Source organism: Penaeus monodon, chromosome 21, assembly GCF_015228065.2.
Source record: "Penaeus monodon isolate SGIC_2016 chromosome 21, NSTDA_Pmon_1, whole genome shotgun sequence".
Classification (NCBI taxonomy): domain Eukaryota; kingdom Metazoa; phylum Arthropoda; class Malacostraca; order Decapoda; family Penaeidae; genus Penaeus; species Penaeus monodon.
In genome coordinates, this window is record NC_051406.1 from 11,063,818 (window position 1) to 11,064,071 (window position 254).

Consider the following 254-nt stretch of genomic DNA (forward strand, 5'->3'; position numbering starts at 1 on the left):
GATATATTTAATTGCGATTTCTCCATTTACAGGATGAAGTCGAGACCAACGCTTATTCCGAAAGAAAACTGACAAAAAGAGGAGATACCGATCTAGAAAAGAAAACGGGAACACAAATGCAAGAGAAAACGGACGAAGAAGACATGCAAATGACGGAAACACAAAGGGGGGACGATAAAGAAAGGGAAATCAAGGAGGAAAGGATAGAAGAGGAGAAGATGGGAAAAGAGGATGAGAGCATGATGGGAAGAGTG

General features: G+C 41.3%; 1 protein-coding gene across 1 annotated transcript in view; it reads left to right on the plus strand.

Moving 5' to 3' along the window:
• Positions 1 to 254, plus strand: part of LOC119586220 (ovochymase-1-like) — a gene marked incomplete in the record, with an annotated part of 21,689 nt that overhangs the window by 4,133 nt on the left and 17,302 nt on the right. The window contains 1 exon segment of the mRNA XM_037934924.1: positions 33 to 254. Coding sequence (XP_037790852.1) covers positions 33 to 254 — 222 coding nt within the window.